Source organism: Entelurus aequoreus, linkage group LG25, assembly GCF_033978785.1.
Source record: "Entelurus aequoreus isolate RoL-2023_Sb linkage group LG25, RoL_Eaeq_v1.1, whole genome shotgun sequence".
Lineage (NCBI taxonomy): Eukaryota > Metazoa > Chordata > Actinopteri > Syngnathiformes > Syngnathidae > Entelurus > Entelurus aequoreus.
The window spans coordinates 29,478,140-29,498,139 of NC_084755.1; the positions used below are offsets into that span (position 1 = coordinate 29,478,140).

General features: G+C 37.0%; 1 protein-coding gene across 7 annotated transcripts in view; it reads left to right on the forward strand.

The window, feature by feature from the left end:
- The window catches only part of nfixb (nuclear factor I/Xb), a 511,053-nt gene that overhangs the window by 83,875 nt on the left and 407,178 nt on the right, over positions 1-20,000 (forward strand). For all 7 annotated transcript variants that reach the window (XM_062037120.1, XM_062037119.1, XM_062037121.1 and 4 more), the window contains one exon: positions 7,231-7,314. In XM_062037120.1, the coding sequence (XP_061893104.1) occupies positions 7,231-7,314 (84 nt within the window). The remainder of the gene's footprint in view (positions 1-7,230; positions 7,315-20,000) is intronic.

Sequence of the window (20,000 nt, forward strand, 5' to 3'; positions counted from 1 at the left end):
TACAGGAAATTTCATATGATTTAAACTTTGATATTATTTTTTTCGTTTTTCTAAAATGTATATTATGTTTATAAACTCAGGAAATACGTCCCTGGACCCGTGAGGACTTAAATTATGACCAATGTATGATCCTGTAACTACTTTGTATGGGTTCGATACCCAAATTTGTGGTTGCATCCAAACCGAAGAATAAGTGATTATTACATTTTAACAGAAGTGTAGATAGAACATGTTGAAACAGAAAATAAGCAGATATTAACAGTAAATGAACAAAATGATTAACAATCCATTTTCTACCATTTGTCCTTTATAATGTTGACAAAATAATAGAATGAAAAAGGACACAATATGTTACTGCATATGTCAGCAGACTAATTAGGAGTCTTTGTTTGTTTATTTACTAATAAAAAGAAAGTTGTCTAGTAGGTTCACTATTTTATTTAAGGACTAAATTGCAATAATAAACATAAAATTAATGTACCATTTTGTGGTCCCCTTTATTTAGAAAAGATACATTTTGGTACTGGCACCGGTACCAACATATTGGTATTGGGACAACCCTAGCTTGAGTCATATTACTCGAGTAAAAGTACCCTTACTTGAGTATTATTTTTGGCTTCCAGACCCACCTCTGCACTTATCAAGCGTAACAACAGCAAAGAAGTATTATCATTGCAGTATTTTTCTGTACAGTAGGAAGGTGGTAGGTCACGGTTTACCTGATACAAGATACATGACAAATTAGGGTATGCACTATCCACTTCAGCCGCCAGATGGCAGTCGAGTGTTGAATATCCTAAAATGTGCTTTGTGGCAATTCCAACTTTGCTATGTAGTAGGGTTGTCTCGATACCAATATTATGGTACCGGTACCAAACTGTATTTCGATACTGTTCGATACTTTTCTAAATAAAGGGGACCACAAAAAATGGCACTATTGGCTTTATTTTAACAAAAAATCTTAGGTTACATTAAACATATATTTCTTATTGCAATCGAAGAACAATTTTGTCCTTAAATAAAATAGTGAACATGCTAGACAACTTGTCTTTTAGTAGTAAGTAAACAAACAAAGGCTCCTAATTAGTCTGTTGACGTATGCAGTAACGAATTATGTGATTTATCATTTATTATTTTGTCAAAATTATGAGGGACAAACTGTGAAAATGTATTATCAATCCACTCGTTCATTTACTGTTAATATCTGCTTATTTTCTGTTTCAACATGTTCTATCTACACTTCTGTTAAAATGTAATAATCACTTATTCTTCTGTTGTTTGATACTTTACATTAGTTTTGGATGATACCACAAATTTAGGTATCGATCCGATACCAAGTAGTTACAGGATCATACATTGGTCATATTCAAAGTCCTCATGTGTCCAGGGACGTATTTCCTGAGTTTATAAACATAATATGTTCTTTTTTTTTTTTTTTTAAAGAAATAAGATTTTGTGACAATAAAAAATATTGATATAATCATAGTAGTATCGCCTGGATACACTATTGTACTTGGTATCATTACAGTGGATGTTAGGTGTAGATCCACCCATGGCGTTTTTTTACATTTCAATGCCGGTGAGCTACGGTGTGTAGTGAAGCATGTTTAGCTATTCCTCGTCCTGCAGGGATGATACTTGTAAGAAACATACTTTATTTGTCGCCATGGAGACAAGGATTAGTGATTTAGAAATAGCTAAAACACTGCCGATTGCGGATGGATGTTAGCTGCTAACTAGCTAGCCATGTTTTAAAGCACCTCTTCCTGAGGGTGTTTCAGTGTTATAACTTCACCTTTATCGTTAGTTTTAAGCCAAAATGCATCCGTTCTCCCTTTTCTGTCTACACACTGTGTCTGCTTGTAAGTACTCTGTGATTGTGTGCTGCCGAACATGCTCCTCTGCTCGTAAAACCAGCAATGTCACGACGTGACGACGAGCCGTCATGCCTGTAAAAAAAATATGTATTGGGAACCGGTACTTTTCAGACAGAGTACCGTACCGTTTTTGATTCATTAGTACCGCGATATTATACTAGTACCGGTATACTATACAACGCTACTACCGTATTTTTCGGAATATAAGTCGCTCCGGAGTGTAAGTCGCACCGGCCGAAAATACATAACAAAGAAGGAAAAAAACATATATAAGTCGCACTGGAGTATAAGTTGCATTTTTTAGGGAAATGTATTTGATAAAACCCAACACCAAGAATAGACATTTGAAAGGCAATTTAAAATAAATAAAGAATAGTGAACAACAGGCTGAATAAGTGTAAGTTATATGAGGCATAAATCAGTGGTCCCCAACCTTTTTGTTGCTTGAAAATTTGTCCCATTTGTGGAAGGGAGGGATTTTTTATTTTATTTTATTTTTTTCCCCATAAAGAAATACAATCATGTGTGCTTACGGACTGTATCCCTGCAGACTGTATTGATCTATATTGATATATAATGTATATATTGTGTTTTTTATGTTGATTTAATTAAAAAAAAAAAAAAAAAAAACAACATTTTTTTTATTTATTTTTTTTAAAATTAAATTTCTTGCGCGGACCGGTACCAATCGGTACCGGTCCGCGGCCCGGTGGTTGGGGACCACTGGCATAAATAACCAACTGAGAACGTGCCTGGTATGTTAACGTAACATATTATGGTAAGAGTCATTCAAATAACTATAACATATAGAACATGCTATACGTTTACCAAACAATCTGTCACTCCTAATTGCTAAATCCCATGAAATCTTATACGTTTAGTCTCTTACGTGAATGAGCTAAATAATATTATTTGATATTTTACGGTAATGTGTTAATAATTTCACACATAAGTCGCTCCTGAGTATAAGTCGCAACCCCGGCCAAACTATGAAAAAAACTGTGACTTATAGTCCGAAAAATACGGTATGTAGACTGGCACTTTCCATTATTTCCACCGGACTGCATTGCAAAATGATCAAAACCCCTCTTCCTCTCACGCGAGATCATATGAATCGCTACCATACATTTTTCTGTGGAATGTTTTTTTTTTTTTTTTTTTTACATATTTCCGTGTTTTTCCGCAATACCAAAACGTGTGTTTAGTGCCAAACCTCAGTGGCAGTGTGCTGGCTCCATGTGTGCCACAGCGTGTGAATGATTTTTGCTGAATCAGCGAGCGATGCAGGTGAAATGGCAGAGACAGGAAATGCTATTGTGTTGGGGGCATTGTGTGCCGCCACAGCAGCGAAACACTTTGCTCCCCATTCAAGGGGCAATGACTGGCGGGGCCGCACAGGACACGGCGACACACACCATTGAGCGTAGGGAGTGTGTGTATGTGGTGGGACCTTTTCTCCTTTTTAAGGATTTGGTACAGTCTTAGACAAATACTACGTACAGTACTGTAAAAAAAACCATGGATACCAGTTATTTTAATTTTTTTAATTGTCTTTAGTTATTAAAACTGATCCACAACTTAACTTACAAAACACCCTAGAACCTCTTCTAAGACTTAGAATCAAACTACTGAATAAATACTGTACAAAAATAATGACTTTTTGGTCCTTTCAGTACATTTGTATTTTATTTTGGCCATACTTTTTTTTTTGTGTGACTCTATTTTACGTATTTGGTTTTCATGTTAATAGTTTAAATGTTAATGTCCAATTCCTACATATAACAAAATATAAGTCATTTTTAAAGTGCATATAGTTTCCTTTTTTTTTTTTTCAACAAAAATACCAAACACATATTTTTGATTTGATTTGATTTTAACCCTTTGAAGGCTTTTTGATCATATTTTACAAAAACAATCAATGAACTTACCAAGTACCAAACATGTATTTTTTTATTATTTTAACCCTTTGAAGGTTTTTGATCAAATTAGTAAAATAACTCCTGTTATCCAAATGTATACTAATTAAAAACTGCAACATAGTTTGTTTAAAAAGCCCTCAAAATGGTCAAAATGTAAAGAAAAAAGTCTGTAAACTTCAGTCCCAAACAAAAATATCAAACACATATTTTTGATTTGATTTAATTTGAACCCTGTGAAGACTTTTTGATCATATTTTACAAAAACAATCAATGAACTTACCAAATATCAAACATGTATTTGTTTTAATTATTTTAACCCTTTGAAGGCTTTTTGATGAAATTAGTAAAATAACTCCTGTTATGCAAATGTATACTAATTAAAAACTATGACATAGTTTGTTTAAAAAGCCCTCAAAATGGTCAACATGTAAAGAAAAAACTCTGTAAACTTCAGTCCCAAACAAAAATATCAAACACGTATTTTTGATTTGATTTGATAATAACCCTGTGAAGGCTTTTGATCATATTTTACAAAAACAATCAATGAACTTACCAAATACCAAACATGTGTTTTTATTATTTTAACCCTTTGAAGGCTTTTTGATCAAATTAGTAAAATAACTCCTGTTATGCAAATGTATACTAATTAAAAAACTGCGACATAGTTTGTTTAAAAAGTCCTCTAAATGGTCAAAATGTAAAGAAACAACTCTGTAAACTTCAGTCCCAAACAAAAATATCAAACACGTATATTTGATTTGATTTGATTTGAACCCTGTGAAGGCTTTTTGATCATATTTTACAAAAACAATCAATGAACTTACCAAATACCAAACATGTATTTTTTTTTATTATTTTAACCCTTTGAAGGCTTTTTGATCAAATTAGTAAAATAACTCCTGTTATGCAAATGTATACTAATTCAAAACTGCGACATAGTTTGTTTAAAAAGCCCTCAAAATGGTCAAAATGTAAAGAAAAAAACTCTGTAAACTTCAGTCCCAAACAAAAATATCCAACACGTATTTTTGATTTGATTTGATTTTATCCCTGTGAAGGCTTTTTGATCATATTTTACAAAAACAATCAATGAACTTACCAAATACCAAACATGTATTTTTTTTTAAATTATTTTAACCCTTTGAAGGCTTTTTGATCAAATTAGTAAAATAACTCCTGTTATGCAAATGTGTACTAATTAAAAACTGCAACATAGTTTGTTTAAAAAGCCCTCAAAATGGTCAAAATGTAAAGAAAAAAACTCTGTAAACTTCAGTCCTAAACAAAAATATCAAACACGTATTTTTGATTTTATTTTATTTTTTCCCTGTGAAGGCTTTTTGATCATATTTTACAAAAACAATCAATGAACTTACCAAATACCAAACATGTATTTTTTAAAATTATTTTAACCCTTTGAAGGCTTTTTGATCAAATTAGTAAAATAACTCCTGTTATGCAAATGTGTACTAATTAAAAAACTGCGACATAGTTTGTTTAAAAAGCCCTCAAAATGGTCAAAATGTAAAGAAAAAACTCTGTATATAAAATAAAATATCAAACACATATTTTTGATTTGATTTGATTTTAACCCTGTCAAGGCTTTTTGATCATTATTTACAAAAAAAAACAAAAAAACTTCAGTCCTCAACAAAAATACCAAATATGTATTTTTTATTATTTTAACCCTTTGAAGGCTTTTTGATCAAATGTCACAGGTTTAAATGTGTAAAATAACTCCTGTTATGCAAATGTATACTACGACAGAGTTCTTTTAAAAATCCCTCAAAATGGTCACAATTTAAAGAAAAAACTACATAAACGTCAGTCTTAATAAACAACAGTTCTCAACAAAAATACAGTGTATTAAATTACAATTAAAATGTAATTTTATCCTAACCCTTTGAAGGCTTTTTGATCAAATTAGTAAAATAACTCATGTTATGCAAACGTATACTAATTGAAAACGGTGACATTTGTTTAAAAAGCCTTCAAAAGGGTCAACATTTAAAGGAAAAATTCAATAAACTTCAGTCCCAAACAAAAATACCAAAAAACATGTATTTTTTTTATTGAATTGTAACCTTTTGAATGCTCTTTGATCAAAGGTCACATGTTTGAAGTAGTTAAATAACTTATGTTAAGCGAATTTATACTAATTGAAAACTGCGACATAACTTGTTTAAAAAGCCTTAATAGGGGTCATAATTTAGAGGAAAAACTTATAAACAACAGTCCTCAACAAAAATACCAAACATGTAATTTTATTTTAATCCTTTGAAGGCTTTTTGATCAAATTAGTAAAATAACTCATGCTATGCAAATGTGTACTAATTGAAAACGGTGACAACATTTGTTTAAAAAGAGTCAACATTTAAAGAAACTATTCAATAAACCTCAGTCCTCAACAAAAATACCAATAATGTATTTTTTATTATTTTAACCCTTTGAAGGCTTTTTGATCAAACATCACATGTTTGAATTAGTTAATAACTCATGTTAAGCTAATTTATACTAATTGAAAACTGTGACATAATTTGTTTAAAAAGCCTTTAAAGGGGTCATGATTTAGAGAAAAAAAATTAACAGTCCTCTAAAAAATACCAAACATGTATTTTTATTCTAACCCTTTGAAGGCTTTTTGATCAAATTAGTAAAATACCTCATGCTGTGCAAACGTATACTAATTGAAATCTGCGACATAATTTGTTTAAAAATCCTTCAAAGGGGTCATAATTTAGAGAAAAAAACTTAACAGTCGTCAACAAAAATACTAAATATGTATTTTTTATTATTATAACCCTTTGAAGACTTTTTGATCAAATTAGTAAAATAACTGCTGTTATGCAAATGTATACTCATTGAAAACTGCGACATAGTTTGTTTAAAAAGCCCTCAAAATGGACAAAATAAATAAAAAAAACTGTATAAATTTCAGTCCCCAACAAAAATACCAAACATGTATTTAAAAAAATTTTTTTTTAACCCTTTGAAGGCTTTTTGATCAAATAAGTAAAATAAATCACATCATGCAAATTCATACTCATTGACAACTGTAATATAATTTAATCAGAAAGGTTGAAAAAATTAATGAATTAAAAAAAAAACACATTACATGTTGGTATTGGATTATTGAAAAATTTAAGGAGGGGGGAGGAGTTTTAAAAATGTTTTACGCTCTTCAAATTTGTATGGATTTTTCTATCCTTTTTGGTTTTGAACATAATTAAAATTGCACGCACCCAGAGGGTTAAACAAACATTATTACAAATATTACACATTAATTATAATATTTCACTATAGGGAAATAACTGCTATTAAAAAAAGGCATTAACAAAAGAGAGCCAGTGGTGGAACAATGTACTTTTGCAACTTTTTTGAATGATTGAATGTACATCTTTTGGAAGAAATAACCTGTTGTGTTATTATTTCAGGCCACCGAACACTTTCTGTTGAATGAAGAACCCTCCAGAGGTCCTGGGATGCCTGAATGCTTTGTTGTATCAGATTCATACAGGGTATGCATCATCATTATTCTTCTTCTTCTTATTATTATGATCGTCATGACTCACTATTACTGGCCAGGTAATTGCCCCACCATTATAATGTCATTCACAGCTCCCGACAAGTCAGCTGCAAACCATTACAATCATTATTTCCACACGCATATTCCACAAAACTTGAGCCTTTACAAAATCACCTTCACGCCCCCCCCCCCCCCCCCCCCCCCTATGGGAATGACAATTCTGAGCACAATGTGCAGCATTATGTACATTAAAATGGAAATGGAAAATAAAATAGTCCAGGAAAGTGAGCAGTTGATTGATAAAAAATGGCATTTAAATCAAGAAAGGGATTGAATGATTCTCAAAATGTACAAAACCCAAAACCAGAGAAGTTGGCAGTTGTGTAAATGGTAGATAAAAACAGAATACAATGATTTGCAAATCCTTTTCAACTTATATTTAATTGAATAGACTGCAAATACAAGATATTTACCATTCAAACTGGTAAACTTTGTTATTTTTTGCAAATATTAGCTCATTTGGAATTTGATGCCTGCAACATGTTTCAAAAAAGCTGGCACAAGTGGCAAAAAAGTCGAGGAATGCTCATCAAACACTTATTTAGAACATCCCACAGGTGAACAGGCTAATTGGGAACAGGTGGGTGCCATGATTGGGTATAAAAGCAGCTTCCATGAAATGCTCAGTCATTCACAAATAAGGATGGGGCGAGGGTCACCACTTTGTGAACAAATGTGTGAGCAAATTGTCCAACAGTTTAAGAACAACATTTCTCAACCAGCTAATGCAAAGAATTTAGGGATTTTACCATCTACGGTCCGTAATATCATCAAAAGGTTCAGAGAATCTGGAGAAATCACTGCACGTAAGCGATGATATTACGGACCTTCGATCCCTCAGGTGGTACAGCATCAAAAAGCGACATCAGTGTGTAAAGGATATCACCACATGGGCTCAGGAACACTTCAGAAAACCACTGTCAGTAACTACAGTTGGTCGCTACATCTGTAAGTGCAAGTTAAAACTACTATGCAAAGCCAAAGCCATTTATCAACAACACCCAGAAACGCCGCCGGCTTTAATGGTCCCGAGCTCATCTAAGATGGACTGATGCAAAGCGGAAAAGTGTTCTGTGGTCTGACGAGTCCACATTTCAAATTGTTTTTGGAAACTGTGGACGTCGTGTCCTCCGGAACAAAGAGGAAAAGAACCATCCGGATTGTTATAGGCGCAACGTTGAAAAACCAGCATCTGTGATGGTATGGGGGTGTATTAGTGCCCAAGACATGGGTAACTTACACATCTGTGAAGGCACCATTAATGCTGAAAGGTACATACAGGTTTTGGAGCAACATAGCCATCCAAGCAACGTTATCATGGACGCCCCTGCTTATTTCAGCAAGACAATGCCAAGCAAGGTGTTAAAACAGTGTGGCTTCATAGTAAAAGAGTGCAGGTACTAGACTGGCCTGTCTGTAGTCCAGACCTGTCTCCCATTAAAAATGTGTGGCGCAATATGAAGCCTAAAATACCACAACGGAGACCCCCGGACTGTTGAACAACTTAAGCTGTACATCAAGCAAGAATGGGAAAGAATTCCACCTGAAAAGCTTCAAAAATTGGTCTCCTCAGTTCCCAAACGTTTACTGAGTGTTGTTAAAAAGAAAGGCCATGCCCCTGTGCCAACTTTTTTTGCAATGTGTTGCTGCCATTAGAATCTAAGTAAATAATTGAGAAAAAAAAAAAAAAAAATTCTGTTTGAACATTAAATATCTTGTCTTTGCAGTCTATTCAATTGACTATAAGTTGAAAAGGATTTGCAAATCATTGTATTCTGTTTTTATTTACGAATTACTCAAGGTGCCAACTTCACTGGTTTTGTGTTTTGTATTTTTTGTTTAGTCTGTAGGCTTTTGTGCTTTTTCTCAAAGTCTCACTGACAATATGGGTTTCTCTAAAGCACGGGTGTCAAAAATGTGGCCCATGGCTCATTTGCAGCCCGCAGACTGAGCCTTTTTGCCTGTCGTCAAAAAAACAACAGTAAAAATATAACAAAAAAAGGAGCAAAAAATTGGAAGGTGATGAGAAAAAGCTGACATTTTTTAACTAATAATTAATAATAACACAGTGTTTTCTCTTTGAATAATATCTGATTTTAGCATATTTATTTTTTTAAATAAAAAAAATATCAAAATGGCCCCCACATACTTCACTTTCCAATACCCAAGAATGTACAACATTTCTTCTCAACAAAAGAGGAGAAATACAATCTCAGTGAAAAATGTAACCTAAAACATTTGTTTGCACGTACAACACTTAAAACATTTAGCATATCAGTATGTGGAGTTTAATTATGGGATGGATTATATATATATATATATATATATATATATATATATATATATATATATATATATATATATATATATATATATATATATATATATACACACAAACAAAGTTGAGTTAGTTAAAAAATAAGAATAATACTAACTTGTAAATTAATTTAAAAAACAAAAACAATTATAATAAACAGTGTTTACGTGTAACTCAACATTAATATTTTCGTACAGGCAGAGTTTTTGACACATTAGGTCACAGGTGTCAAACTCAAGGCCTGGGGGCCAGATTTGGCCCGCCACATCAATTAATGCGGCCCGCGAAAGCCCTAAAATAATATGAGTCAATAAAGCATTTTTATCATTTACTAAATGTAATCTTTTCATTGTGACAGACAAAAATACATGTTTTGCATGCTATTGAGTATATCTTAAAAATTTTTGATCTAATAATGTAACACATTTAATACTATCATTAATTTCAAACTTTTAAAAATTAAAACAAAAAAAATATCCGCTTGAGTTATATCAAAGCAAGTTATTCATCAAATTGTACCCTGTAGAAATTACAATAGATTTTACAGTAAAAAAAACTATGGTACTGTTTTTCCATTTACAGTAATATGCTGTAAAAACCATCGTAAATTTTATGGTGAAGTTGTGGCGCCTCGGCTGCCATTTTTTTTTTTTTTTTTTTACTGAAAAATCGATTATTTTTTTTACAGTGTATGTAATACAAATATAATAATCAAATGCACAGCAATTAATTGTATAATATGAGGTGAATTCTTATCCATTTATATTCATAAATTATGTACGTTACAAGCGGCCCCCTTAGGGCAGCCATAACTGCGATTTGACCCTCAGTGTAACCGTGTTAGACACCCCTGCATTAGGTTATGCAGTTACACAATTGTATTACTATTTTTATTTTTATTTTATTATACAGGGTAAAAAAAACAACAGTAAAATGTAAGAAAAAAAGAGCAAAAAAGTTGGATGTAATGACAAAAAGTTGAAATATTCTGACTAATAATTAATAAAAAAAAAATTTAATACAAAGCTGAGGCAAAGTTTTGACTTTAAATATATAATATATTTTTTAATAATTTTTGTAAAAATATAAAAATGGCCTAGTTTAATTTTTGGTAGTGAAAGTTTGGACTTCCTGCTGTAAAGTATCATGTGTCCCGGGCTGTGGAAATGAAGCATGCAGGCTGTAAGTGCAATAGGTGCATGGCTGCTAAAAGAGCATTTTGTAAGGGAGGGAGGTGGAGCATCAGTCTGGGTTCCGGGGGCAGTGAGTTCAAGAACATCCACAGGAGGGTGTCCTACTCCTCACTAGGAGGTCTGCATTGGGGAAGTGTCCCTGCTGGCTTTTTACGCCCTCCCAAGGACGATGGCAATAAAAATAAATGGAGATCACATTGAGCTGCACGTTGTTTTACAGTAGTGCTGTATTGGAAGTTGGGTAAAACATCACAGCACATCACAGCAGTCCCGAGATACTATGCCATATGCCCCCTAGAGGCTGTGAGCAGTATAGTGACAACACCAAAGCATTAAAGTTGGGCCATGTCCTGCTTCTATTCTGCTCTTTGAGTGTAACTCCTCTGACTTTGTGGATTATTTTATTCTTTTTATTTGATTTTCTTAACTTGTGCAAGACGATGGCTGTCATTAATTACTTGTGAGAGGAGAAATCACATTAAATTGCATGTTTTTTAGTATGCACGCGAATTAGCAAACATGCAACGGGTTTGACTTTTGGATTATTCTGAGTCTACCTAGTTATTTCTAAAATTAAATGTAGTGGTTATAGTTAAGGAATCTTTGGGCATCACACGATTCGATTCGATTCTCGATTCGGAATCGTTTGTGTTATTGTTGTCATGACGAGGGAGTTTTCGCAATTTACTGCGAGGATTGTTCTCTCGGGATGCAAACTGACTTTTCCGGACCAGGGTAGCAGGTAGGAACATATTTTTATCCTTGACTCTCAAATAGGTGAAAACAAAAAAGGCGCACAAGGCGAAGGCACAACTTAACACAGGAAACAAAAGCTAACACTTAGCCTGAACTATGGACATGAAACAAAAAGTCGCTAACTGTGGCATAAATAAACAAAACTTACTTGGCAAGAAACGGGCAGCATGAACAAAGCATGAAACAATCAGCATGAACTATGGTATCTCCAGAAAACAAGCATGAACAGAGCATGAAACAATCGCATGAATACAAGCATGAACTATGGCATGAAAAGAACAATGTCGCCAGACCGACTAACTCGCAACGACAGGCTTAAATAATAGTCTGGTGTGACCCGAACGCAAGAGACAGGTGAAAATCATAAGTCGTCATGGAAACTAAAACATACAAGGGAGCGCAAACAGGAACTAAAAGAGTCCAGAAAATAACAAAAACATAATCCAGACCACGGATCATGACAATTGTTTGTGCAATGGCGCCTTCTTTTGGATGAGTTGGATCACTGCAGGTGCTGCACCTCCCTTTTGTTTAAACTGAGCTATGAACTGGAAGTACAATTGCAGTTCGAGCCCTCCACATTTCTATTCGTATGGATTCTTCATTCATCACCCCGAGCAACGTTTGTAAGTTTTACAATACAACTAAAGTCATTTTTACTTGCTAAACCGTCCCATGTGTGATTGTCTGTAGGAGTGTTTTCATGCATATTTGTACGTGCTATCGTAATGTAATGAAACTAGCAGCACACGTTAGCAGCACATATACGCTAACACGTTCCTGTGTTAGTATCATTATCTTACATCGGCATTCTTATTGTATTGTTTCTGTTTTCGTAAATTCACCAAAACGTCACCATGGAGTTATTGAGTCTGTTTAGCTGATTGGAGAGCTAGCTTCCGCAGCCAGTGGGTCCGTGACGATGACTTCTGTTTTGTTTGATCAGCCGTTTTACTGCCGTGTTACACGCACAATTTGCAAACAATTAAGGTATGTAAATAAACATTCACAAAAATGTTTCTGCCTAAATAACTAATTTCACAACATATATACACTATATTGCCAAAAGTATTTGGCCATCCATCATAATGACGAGAATCAGGTGTCCTAATCACTTGACCTGGCCACAGGTGTATAAAATCACTCACTTAGGCATGGAGACTGTTTCTACAAACATTTGATAAAGAATGGGCCGCTCTCAGTGATTTCTAGTGTGGAACTGTCATAGGATGCCACCTGTGCAACAAATCAAGTCGTGAAATTTCCTCGCTCCTAAATATTCCAAAGTCAACTGTTGGCTTTATTATAAGTAAAAAAGGAAGAGTTAGGGAACAACAGCAACTCAGCCACCAAGTGGTAGGCCACGTAAACTGACAGAGAGGTGTCAGCGGATGCTGAAGCGCATAGTGCAAATACTTTCTGCACAGTCAGTTGCTACAGAGCTCCAAACTTCACGTGACCTTCCAATTAGCCCACGTACAGTACGCAGAGAGCTTCATGGAATGGGTTTCCATGGCCGAGCAGCTGCATCTAAGGCATACATCACCAAGTCCAATGCAGAGCGTGGGATGCAGTGGTGTAAAGCACGTCGCCACTGGACTCTAGAGCAGTGGAGACGCCTTCTCTGGACTGATGAATCACGCTTTTCCATCTGGCAATCTGATGGACCAGTCTGGGTTTGGAGGTTGCCAGGAGAACGCTACATTTCGGACTGCATTGTGCCAAGTGTGAAATTTGGTGGAGGAGGAATTATGATGTGGGGTTGTTTTTAAAGAATTGGGCTTGGCCAGTGAAAGGAACTTTGAATGTTCCAGGATACCAAATCATTTTGGACAATTCCATGGTCCCAACCTTGTGGGAACAATTTGGAGCGGGCCCCTTCCTCTTCCAACACGACTGTGCACCAGTGCACAAAGCAAGGTCCATAAAGACATGGATGACAGAGTTTAGTGTGGATTAACTTTTTTTTTCTTTCTTAGGTTTATTTGAAATAGGGACAGATACAGAAACATAGATATCTGAAACAGTCATCCAATGTATGCATCATAGTGTTTGTAGCCAAAGCTAATGTACAACACTTGTCCCCAACAACAACAACACAGATCTAACATCATTAAAATAAGAAAATAAAAAGAATGAGGCAATGATAATAGTAATAATACAGACAAAGTGCAAACTAGATAAAAGCCAATTAAAATAATAATAATAATACCGTATTTTTCTGACTATAAGTCGCAGTTTTTTTTCATAGTTTGGCCGGGGGTGCGACTTATACTCAGGAGCGACTTATGTGTGAAATTATTAACACATTACCGTAAAATATCAAATAATATTATTTAGCTCATTCACGCAAGAGACTAGACGTATAAGATTTCATGGGATTTAGCGATTAGGAGTGACAGATTGTTTGGTAAACGTATAGCATGTTCTATATGTTATAGTTATTTGAATGACTCTTACCATAATATGTTACGTTAACATACCAGGCACGTTCTCAATTGGTTATTTATGCCTCATATAACGTACACTTATTCAGCCTGTTGTTCACTATTCTTTATTTATTTTAAATTGCCTTTCAAATGTCTATTCTTGGTGTTGGGTTTTATCAAATAAATTTCCCCCAAAAATGCGACTTATACTCCAGTGCGACTTATATATGTTTATTTCCGTCTTTATTATGCATTTTTGGCCGGTGCGACTTATACTCCGAAAAATACGGTAATAATAACACAGACGAAGTGCAAACTAGATAAGAACCAATTAGTAAAAACTAGTACAAACTACCATGATTGTTGCTCAACTAGCCACATTTTTGTTTGTTTTGAGTGACAAATGCAGGTATTCTTTTCAAAGTGTCAGGTAGAGAGTTCCATAGTTGTGGTCCTTTTATTGAAAAGGCAGTCTGGGGCAAAAGATGTTCTACGGAATGGAACGCAACAGTTGCCTTTTGACGTTGCTTGACTGGCCTGCACAGAGTCCTGACCTGAACCCGATAGAACACCTTTGGGATGAATTAGAACGGAGACTGAGAGCCAGTCCTTCTCGACCAAACATCAGTGTGTGACCTCACCGATGCGCTTTTGGAAGAATGGTGGAAAAATTCCTATAAACACACTCCGCAACCTTGTGGACAGCCTTTCCAGAAGAGTTGAAGCTGTAATAGCTGCAAAAGGTGGACCCACATCATATTGAACCCTATGGGTTAGGAATGGGATGGCACTTCAAGTTCTTATGTGAGTTAAGGCAGGTGGCCAAATACTTTTGGCAATATAGTGTATTTGCGGCTAATACATGGGAAAATATGTTTTCTTCTAAAATGTGTAAAGTGCGGCTTATATCTCGCTGCGCTCTGTATGCCATTCATTAATTGACATTTGTACATGCGCCTCTGCAGTCAAAACGGGGCTCACCCAAGGAGTGTTTGGATCCATCCGCAGACACAATTGCCTTGGTCAGAAGTCAGTTTTTACTGCGCTCCTCTGACCAGGCAGGAGTCTTTGGCAGGTCACCGCTCCTATATTTGGAGCCACTTAAAGCAGCGCCAGATAGACCTCGAGCCAGCAGCCACAACCACACTTCGCTTTCTCCCCTTTTGCACCGGAGCGACAGCTGGGTGTGGCTTTATTACTACCTTTGCTATCAAACAGTGTAATCAGGCAAATTGGGATTTCCATCCCCGATCAACCTGTTTGCAAGCGATTCCTCCCGACAGCCGCTCTGCTGCGTATTCATGGTTAGAAGCCTCACTTCCGCTCGCAGAACGCTCGACGCCACCGTCCGGCCTGCTCTGCAGCGGCGATGGGTATGCATATTTGCAGCGTGTGAAAAGGCCGAGCTGCGTCAGACACAGCGAGCGTGGGCATATGGCTTTAGCATGTGCTCCTTAATGAGAGATTTACTCACATCCACCGCGAAATGTGTGCCTCGTTTGAGGAGGGCTCGCATGTGTTTCGTGCAAGCGGACCCTTTTAAAGGGATTAAGATCTGTGTTCAGCCGCTCATAACCTTTTGCACTCCTGCGGCGTTTAATGACATGCCAAAAACACTGAATTCCTCAGAGTTGTAGGTTTTATGAGGTGGTGTGCTGTTGTTACGGTGGCATGGTCTATTTTTGGGGGGGGTTTTCTATGCCCCACGTTTTGGTTTTCGACCAAACCAGGGGTGTCCAAACTACCTCCCGTGGGCCAAGTGCGGCCTGCAGACATCTTCAAATTGGCCCTCGAGACGTCATGAGTTTAATAAGGAATCTTGCCCGCATTCATTTTAAAAGTTTGACATCCTTGATGCTGCGTTTGGTCGACATCAAGTGGACATCATGAGTTTTTCAGGTCAATTACCTCTAATTATGCCTGAGAAGAAATGTACTTATACAACCTAATGCAAACAACCTTCCTGAGTCATGGTAAAACAAAACAAAACCAAAACTCCAACCAACACAATATTTTAACTAGAGATGTCCGATAAATGCTTTAAAGGCCTACTGAAATTAAATGTTTTTATTCAAAAGGGGATAGCAGATCGATTCTGTGTCATACTTGATCATTTCGCGATATTGCCATATTTTTGCTGAAAGGATTTAGTAGAGAACATTGACGATAAAGTTCGCAACTTTTGGTCGCTGAAAAAAAAGCCTTGCCTGTACCAGAAGGAAGCGTGACGTCACAAGCTGAAAGGCTCCTCACATTTCCCCATTGTTTACACCAGCAGCGAGACCGAGAAAGCGACGATTACCCCTTTAATTTGAGCTAGGATGAAAGATTCGTGGATGAGGAACGTGAGAGTGAAGGACTAGAGTGCAGTGCAGGACGCATCTTTTTTCGCTCTGACCGTAACTTAGGTACAAGCTGGCTTATTGGATTCCACACTCTCTCCTTTTTCTATTGTGGATCACGGATTTGTATTTTAAACCACCTCGGATACTATATCCTCTTGAAAATGAGAGGCGAGAACGTGAAATGGACATTCACAGTGACTTTTATCTTCACGACAATACATCGGCGAAGCACTTTAGCTACGGAGCTAACGTGATAGCATCGTGCTTAAATGCAGATAGAAACAAAATAAATAAACCCCTGACTGGAAGGATAGACAGAAAATCAACAATACTATTAAACCATGGACATGTAACTACACGGTTAATGCTTTCCAGCTTGGCGAAGCTTAACAATGCTGTTGCTAACGACGCCATTGAAGCTAACTTAGCAACGGGACCTCACAGAGCTATGATAAAAACATTAGCGCTCCACCTACGCCAGCCAGCCCTCATCTGCTCATCAACACCCGTGCTCACCTGCGTTCCAGCGATCGACGGGAGGACGAAGGACTTCACCCGATCATCCGTGCGGTCGGCGGCTAGCGTCGGATAGCGCGTCTGCTATCCAAGTCAACGTCCTCCTGGTTGTGTTGCTTCAGCCAGCCGCTAATACACCGATCCCACCTACAGCTTTCTTCTTTGCAGTCTTCATTGTTCATTAAACAAATTGCAAAAGATTCACCAACACAGATGTCCAGAATACTGTGGAATTTTGAGATGAAAACAGAGCTTTTTTGTATTGGATTCAATGGTGTCCGAATACTTCCGTTTAACTAGTGACGTCACGCGCATACGTCATCATACATAGACGTTTTCAACCGGAAGTTTGGCGGGAAATTTAAAATTGCACTTTATAAGTTAACCCGGCCGTATTGGCATGTGTTGCAATGTTAAGATTTCATCATTGATATATAAACTCAGACTGCGTGGTTGGTAGTAGTGGCTTTCAGTAGGCCTTTAAAATGTAATATCGGAAATGATCGGTATCGGTTTCAACCTCCCGATTTTCCCGGGAGACTCCCGAATTTCAGTGCCCCTCCCGAAAATCTCCCGGGGCAACCATTCTCCCGATTTCCACCCGGACAACATTATTGGGGGCGTGCCTTAAAGACACTGCCTTTAGCGTCCTCTACAACCTGTCGTCACGTCCGCTTTTCCTCCATACAAACAGCGTGACGGCACAGTCACATATATGCTGCTTTTACACACACACGAGTGAATGCAAGGCATACTTGATCAACAGCCATACAGGTCACACTGAGGGTGTCCGTATAAACAACTTTAACACTGTTACAAATATGCGCCACACTGTGAACCCACACCAAACAAGAATGACAAACACATTTCGGGAGAACATCCGCACCGTAACACAACATAAACACAACAGAACATAAACCCAGAACCCCTTGCAGCACTAACTCTTCCGGGACGCTACAATATACACCCCCTGCTACCACCAAACCCCGTCCCCCCAACCCCGCCCACCTCAACCTCCATTTTTACAGCTTGTCCTTTGTAATTTTGACAAAATAATAGAATGATCAATGACACAATATGTTACTGCATATGTCAACAGACTAATTAGGAGCCTTTGTTTGCTTACTTACTACTAAAAAAAGTTGTCTAGCATGTTCACTATTTTATTTAAGGACAAAATTGCAATAATAAACATATGTTTAATGTACCCTAAGATTTTTTGTTAAAATAAAACTAATAATGGCATTTTTTGTGGTCCTCTTTAATTAAAAATGTATTGAAAAGTATCGAAATACATTTTGGTACCGGTACCAAAATATTGGTATCGGAACAACCCTAAATTGTAGTAATAAAATAGGCAGCAACAATTGAAAATGATAGCAAAACTCTGTATATACCAAGATACTAAGAACTAATTACACGCAGCCTTTAAAAAAACACTTAAATCATAACCAATTATGTAAATTTACGATAAAATAAAATAGACTGCATTTCTGTGGGAAACACACTTTTTTTAACTAAAATACAACTGCAAAATAGGCAACATTTTGGCCAAGTAAAATTGGGAGTCGCCACTTTTCTCAATCAATCAATCAAAGTTTATTTATATAGCCCTAAATCACAAGTGTCTCAAAGGGCTGCACAACCCACAACGACATCCTCAGATCCCACATCAGGGCAAGTAAACCCTCAACCCAATGGGATACAATGAGAATACAGAATACTTTTAACACAGTAAATAAAGCTACTCTTTCTCCGCTCATCGCCGTCTTCGCCAACAATAGTCGTCAACGAAGCAAAGTCATATGTTCATGTATTTATTTCCTTCCTCATTTATATGTATTGATGCATGTCAATAATTAGACTATAAAAATGGGACCCATTACCTCCCTGCTTGGCACTCAGCATCAAGGGTTGGAATTGGGGGTTAAATCACCAAAAATGATTCCCGGGCGCGACCACCGCTGCTGCCCACTGCTCCCCTCACCTCCCAGGGGGTGATCAAGGGTGATGGGTCGAATGCAGAGAGTAATTTCGCCACACCTAGTGTGTGTGTGACAATCATTGGTACTTTAACTTTAACTTTTTTTTTATATATATTTGGGCATCTGGAACGGATTCATTGGATATGCATTATTTCTTATGTGAAAAGTTGCCTCGGTTTTCGTACGTTTCGGTCTCCGTGGGACCTTTTGGAGCGGATTACGAAGGAAAACCGAGGTGCCGCTGTACTGCACGACCACAGAGGTTCTCCCGCTTTGACTTTTTGGCTGTTGTGTGCAGTAACGGGCCACACGGAGCCCAAATATCTTTATTTGGCCTGCGGAGGCTTGTGGTGTAAACGCACAAGCGGCAGGCCTCGTAAATCTCCGATGTCAGGCCCCGAATTAGATCCTCTTCGTTACAATGACTTCACTCCCACCCAAAATGTCGACCATATATGTGGGATTTCATCCACGAAACCTCTCTCGCTGTTGTTTTCCCCCGTTTTTGTTCAAAAGATGAATCAGACGCTACCGCGTGTGTATGTGTGTGCGTGGGTGTGTGTGTGCGTGTGTGTGTGCGTGTGTGTGTGTTCTTGTATTGCTACCCTTCTTGAGACATCAACAAGGAAAAGTACCTTCCATATGAGGACCGGTGAACAAGTTAGGACCGAAATCATGGTCCCAATACGGAAAACCATTGCATCTAATAGAGAGCCAAATACTAGAGTCTGTGAACATTGCTCCAAAGTCAGGATTTTTTGTTGATTTAATGTGCATACAAAAGTAAACATTGACAAGTGCAACGGCGTTGACAGGTGCATATATGATAAAACAAGACGGCAGTTAAAGAAGGCCTTCCCTATTCATCCTCGAAAAAACCCGCCAGGTGAACAGCTGATTTTACGACTTCCGGTGCTAACGTAAGACAACCCGCGTCCCATATGTGACCATAGGATGAACAAATACACTACGGTACTAAGACTATAGTGGCCATTAACCGTTAGCGTCTGCAGCTGGGTTGCCCAAAGTGCGGTACAGGGGCCATCTGTGGTCCGTGACTCCTTTGTCATCGGCCTT